General features: G+C 22.5%; 1 protein-coding gene across 1 annotated transcript; it reads left to right on the top strand.

Moving 5' to 3' along the window:
* Positions 1-470: 470 nt before the first annotated feature.
* LOC127106070 (uncharacterized) lies at positions 471-6,104 on the top strand. Its single transcript, XM_051043353.1, has 6 exons — positions 471-668; positions 948-1,032; positions 5,000-5,184; positions 5,491-5,551; positions 5,667-5,719; positions 5,898-6,104. The coding sequence occupies exons 1-5, from the start codon at positions 546-548 to the stop codon at positions 5,681-5,683; spliced, it is 471 nt and encodes a 156-aa protein (XP_050899310.1). The 5' UTR covers positions 471-545; the 3' UTR covers positions 5,684-5,719; positions 5,898-6,104.
* The last annotated feature ends 258 nt before the right edge of the window (positions 6,105-6,362 follow it).

The raw sequence follows: 6,362 nt of genomic DNA, 5'->3' as shown, positions 1-6,362 counted from the left end.
ACTTATTTTTATTTAAAAATAATAATAATGAAAAAAAGAGAAAACAATAAATATTTTTAAAAAAGGAATGCAAAGTTTACTAATTCAACCAAAATAAATAAATATTATAATACACTTTTCGATTCAAACTCAATACTTCGTATTTATAAAAATAATTTATGACTTTCTTAAATTATAATTAATAGATCTTGTTAAGCTAGTTCAATAGATAGATTTGTAGAAATATCAGATGTAAAAGTGCAGTTCAAACTCCAGCATCAGACTTATTTATTTTTAAAAAATGAATTTTATTCATTAATTTATTTAATAAAAACAATTAAATTATAATTAATGAAAGAAAAAAAAAGAGGAAAACTCATTTCATACGTCACTTACCATATTTTCTTCCTTAAAATAGTTTGAAAAAACACACATTTCATACATCACTTTTTCAGTTCCTTCTTTTTGTTTCTTTCCAAATAAAAACGTAATTGAATTTTTGTTTTTGTTTTTCATTTTTTTGACCTCTTTATATTAGAGAGTGGCTTTTTATTAGAGAAGAAAGAATGGCAACAAAGAATAAGCAAAAGGGTACTTCTTCTTCACTTGGTTCTCAAATTTTTGGGTCTAAAATATCTCACTCTTCGGTAGGAATTTATGGTTCTATCTTTTCAACTCAATCACCTAAGGTACTGTTTTTTCATATCTTTAGTTTTATAGTTTTATGATCTACGTGATCCGATCAAAATAGTCTCCTATAAATGATATAATATAACACTTATTCATATATCATATTTTTTTAAAATTATTATCGATTATTAGTCAATATATCAATATATCATTATTGTTTGTAGGTGTCATTTCATACTTATGGTATTTAAATTTATCTAAATGTTGAAGCTCATATTTAAAAGGATTTATGGAATAACTCTAATTTTTTTTTTATGTCTTGAGTTATTTTGTTTCAGATTTTAGGAAGAGAATCTTTGCGATTTGAAGCAAGTGGCAGCAAAACTAAGAATGAGATAGTGAACTCCAAAGTTGAAAATCAAGGTAGTGTACTCTTTTTCATTCAATTATGGTATAAAAGATTTTTTATAATAATTTTAAATATAATATAGAAAAATCACTTTTTAAGGTTGATAGTTGATACCATGGCTCTCTTAGATATCTTTGAGCTTATAGTTTTATAAGTGCGCATGACATTAAAAAATTTGTTTCATGATTTTTCATCACAAATTTATAATCTATTTTACTAGTTTTTTAAATGTTATTTCAAATAACGTTTTATTTTATAAATTTAATTTGTTATTTTCTTTCACTTTTAATTTTATTATTTTAATTAATTTTTTTTATTCTTTATAATCTATTTTAATTAAATATAAAACATTCATACATTATATGTAAAGAAATATATTTTATGTTATTTTATATTTATGAGTAATTTGAACCATTAATTTTATCAAACAATTCAATTAGTTTATCAATTATCAATCATCGATCAACTATAAGTTATAAGCTATAAATCATAAGTTTATCAATTAACCGTTATTTTTACCAATCATAGCTCATGTCTATTTATTAATGATGTATAATTTATATATTTTGTTTTTAATCTTTTTTAATTATTTAATAATTTTTTATGTTAGCAAGTGACACGTTATTTTTATTTTTTTTATTTTTGTTAAAAATAGATTTTTGATAAATTTTAAATACAGAAATAGAGGAACAAAACATTATAAATTTGAAAGATAAAAACCTATTTTCGTAAAATAGAAGGAATAAAATTATAATTTAGTCGCATAATTACAATGTATTTTGTCTAAAAAATAAGTGCATTGTATCTATGCCTAATTAGATAAGAATATCTTTAATTTGTTCAAAAAAACAATTCTTTAATATTAAATATGATAAGTATTTTCAACCAAGAGGTTGAAGTCAATTACTTAACAGGACTTAATTATAAAATATTTGTTCAGACTTTATCACCTTCCATTTTAATTTAGATTATTAGAATAACTTTTTCTATTTTATTCCTAATTTTTCTTATCTGCATTATTCATAACAATTATCAAATTTTTATATTTGTAAAAAGATAATAAAATTTTCTTTTTTTAATTTTAATTTTGATTTTTTATCCTTTAAATTTAATTGATGATGTTTTTCATATATCTCATTATTATATTATTTTGTCTAAAAAATAAGGTGAGTGTATATATATATATATATATAATATATATATATATATATATATATATATATATATAATATATATATATATATATATATATATATATATATATATATATATATATATATATATATTATATATATATATATTATATATATATATCTATATATATATATATATCTATATATATATATATATATATGAAGAAAATAATATATTAATAAAAAATAAAAATTATCTAAATACATTAAAATAAAAATAATCTCTAAGTACAAGAAGTGTTTAGAAGATTACTAACAATACAAATAAAATTTCAATAATAAATAAACATCACAACCAATGAGAATAACAAACTAAAACTGATAATAAAGGTAAGGAAAATCACTAAAGCAACAAAAGACCAAGTTTTTAGGATTCAAGATAGAGCTCACACGGCTAGAACCACCATTGACAGATTAAACTCCTACAAGATAAAAATAAAATGGTATACACTTGATCCACTATTAGTTAAGGTTGAGATTGTTAGGGTTTTGAAGTCAGACGAAGTACATGCATGGGTTGACCTCTGATCTACTTATAAATCATTTTCAAACAAAAAAAATTCTTTTTCTCCATCTTTTTCATATTTTTTTGTAACATTGTTAAAAATGACACCATACTCTCCAAATGATCTAGACTACAATGTGTTAAATCATAACAACATCACCCCTAGTCTTATTCCTACTACTTAAGAAAGAAAAGACTAAAAAAAAAGAGAAGATTATGGTCACTAAGAAGAATCACATGTCAACCCAATCATTAGAACATCTTATACCATAGAGATAAAACTAACTCACAATTAACAATTAGATGAGACACCGACTCAGTCTATTGATCTTTCCCACCGACCCATCTAATTGGATGGAGTTAGAAAACATATATACAAAAAATTTAACCTTTAGAGGAATGGATTCTAAGCAAAGAACCTCCCAAAAGGAAGTATGAAGGCTTGATCTTATTTTTCTAAGATTACTATCAACAAATCATTCAAAATGGTCATCCTTTTTTAATTCAAAAAGAGAGACACATATTTTCACCATGATGAATCAAAACTCCAATGTCCTTCCCCGTTGAAGAGAGAAAACGACTAAAATGTCATGCCTAGCTACAAAGATTACACACCATACACCTAAAACATCTATAAAAAAACCACAATCTCCACGTAATCAGATGAGTTAAAAAATTCTAACCCCTAAACTCCATTTGTTCGGGGGACTTAGGGTTTGTTTGATTCAATTTCAATTTTTTGTTTTTAAAAATTATTTTAAAAATTAGTTTTAAGAATTGTTTTTAGAATGAAAACAAAATAAAAATTTATTTAGAAGCTGGTATTTTGTAAAACTATTTTTGAGATAATAAAAGAAAAATTTTGTTTGGTTGTTGTTTCTAAAAACTAATTCAAATATTATTTGATTCTTACTTTTAGAAATAGTGTGATTATAAGGAAATGATAAAATTTTATCTATATTAAAAAGAGTATAAAATCATTTCTTTCAATCTACATAATTGATTAATTTATTTTTTTAATTTAAAATTTTAAACAATTATCTTACAATTGAGAAAATGAATTATACTCTGACTGATAGTGTAAATTAATTTTACACTTTCAATCAATAATGATTATATCCGCTAAGTTATATTGAATTTTTTTTAAATTATTTATGTAATATAGCATAATGATATATTTTTATTGGATGATCGAGTCAATTTTTTACCTACATTTCCATTAAACTCTTTATAGTTCACTTTAATTTATTGTAAAATACTCTTTGCAAGTTAATTTTATTCCGATCATATCATTTTACTTGTGTTTTTGTTAATTTAATTTGTTTAAAAGGGATGAAATTTACAAATTATTATTTTATAATTCTATAAATTTTTATTTGTTCTCTATAAATTAAATATTTTTTAATTTAATTTCACATAGTGTTCATGTAAAAAAGATAAACAATCACAACAAAATTAATACATAAAATAATGATAATTAAATTTTAATAAAAAATAAAAAGTAGACAAAATATATAATATGCATGTTATAAACATGAAAATTAGTGTGTTCCGTTATGCAAACACAGTATTTTCCATTTATTGAGTTTTTCCTGTACAAATAATTCCCTTATGCATATAAACATAATTAAAACACATTTTCTATTGCAAATTTACACTATCATCCAATAAAAATATATCATTTTACCATGTCATACAAGTATTTTAAAATTTTCAGTCTAACTTGACGGGATGTATGGTCGTCATTGATTGACAGTGTAATAAATTTACAATGTCAGTACATCACCCATTTTCTCTTTCAATTTTGGTATTTTAGAAATTCAAAAGCAAAACAGCTTTTATAAATTTTAATTTTTTAGTTTTTAAAACTAAAAACAAAAACAGTTTCAAAACTATTTTTCTAAAAATTATTTATCAAATGAGTTTTTAATTTTTCAATTTTCAAAAACTTAAAAAATTATTTTTGAAAAGGGAACCAAACAGCCCTTAGTGTTTATATCCCTCAACTCCACCAAAATATCTTTAATATATTTATAAATAAATCTTTAATATTATAAATAATATTTTTTTTAAATCAAGAGGTTTACTTAACCAGTCTAAGTTAAGAACGAATAATTTAAAAAACTCGAGTTAAAATTTTGTTTAAAATAATTTTTTATTAGACTTTATTTACCTTCCACCTAAAATTTAAATTTGTAGAATTATTTTCTTCTATAAATCCTATGGTTAAGACAAAAAATATATATATAATACTCATTTATTTTTCATTTTGTTATCTTCTAGGAATACATAGCATCTTTAAGGACGACAATGGCGGGGCTCATAATACCAAAAATACAGACATGTCTTGGTTGTACCAGAATCAAAATCAAAAGGATACATGTCATCTAAGTTCATCCATTTTATATGGTGGCCAAGATATATATCCTCAAACTCAAAGTTCACAAATTGCTTCATTCAACTCCTTGGTAAGTGATAATGTATTCAATAACTTATTTAATTTATAATAAATATATTTTTATAAAAATATCTTACATTGTCAATCGACTCTTAATTATTAAAATTATTTGAATTTAACAACTTATAAAATAACACGATTGTAATTTATTGATACCGTAAATTCAATTATTTAAATTTAAAACTATATATTGTGTTACAAACATAAACAAATCTTTGACTTTAGATAAATTACTATTATTTGGAGTATATTATATTTATATGGTTTATAATTTTCTTACTATCAAGAATTCTTAACTTGATTTTTAATTTAATAGTACAATAATAATGGAGGAGAAGATGATTCCGAAATGGCTACAAGAGGAGACTGGTGGCAGGGTATATATGCTATGCCATATACTTTTTTTTAATTAGATTTTTATGACATGAAAAGGTTTGCATATCGTTTATAGTTATTATCGTTCTTATACTATCTTGTCATTTTATTATATAGGAGGTCTCTATTATTAATATCATAATGCCTACTCTAAGACTATGCTTCATCAGGTATATCTGATATTTTAAATTTTATATATTTAAAAAAAAAAAACTTTTACAATTAATCAATTTTTTTTATATTTATAATATATAAACTCTATATATGATATTCTCGTTATATTTGCTCTTCTACATATTCATATTTTAATTTAGGATATGATATTCATCACTTTAATGGATATTACAGGTGCATGGCATTATAGTTAAACCTAGTTATAAAGATAAAGTAAAGAGGAGTGGAAATATTATGGAAAAGTAGTTGTGTTCGCAAGCAAAATACAATCATTTGCAACTTTTTCTATTTATTGCAAAAACTTATGGTATTTAAGAATTTGATGTATATGGATCACCTTATTGTTCAAACTTTAGTGTTATTTAACTCGATGTTTGGTTATTTCTAGTTTTCTCAATTTTTTTAATGGCAAAAGATATTAATAATAATAAAGTAAAAACCAGGTAAGTGAAATGCCCAAAGACCAATTTCAAAGAAATTAGGTTAGAGCACTTATCGAGATAACCACTATCAATAGGTCAAAAACCATTAAGAGAACAATAAAAATCACATACCATCACCTATTTTAGAGTCAATCTCAACACTCGGCCCATTATAAATTAATAAAGATGATAAAATTCTGAAGTCAATCAGAGTAAA

This window comes from Lathyrus oleraceus, chromosome 7 (assembly GCF_024323335.1).
Source record: "Lathyrus oleraceus cultivar Zhongwan6 chromosome 7, CAAS_Psat_ZW6_1.0, whole genome shotgun sequence".
Lineage (NCBI taxonomy): Eukaryota > Viridiplantae > Streptophyta > Magnoliopsida > Fabales > Fabaceae > Lathyrus > Lathyrus oleraceus.
This window is presented reverse-complemented; position numbering and strand designations above follow the sequence as displayed.

What these genes read in the sequence shown, in the direction of transcription:
- LOC127106070 (XM_051043353.1), top strand. Translation starts at nt 546, where the DNA reads ATGGCAACAAAGAATAAGCAAAAGGGTACTTCTTCTTCACTTGGTTCT. An exon ending in TTTCAACTCAATCACCTAAG is followed by an intron (nt 669 to 947) that starts GTACTGTTTTTT and finishes ATTTTGTTTCAG; the next exon opens with ATTTTAGGAAGAGAATCTTT. An exon ending in CTCCAAAGTTGAAAATCAAG is followed by an intron (nt 1,033 to 4,999) that starts GTAGTGTACTCT and finishes GTTATCTTCTAG; the next exon opens with GAATACATAGCATCTTTAAG.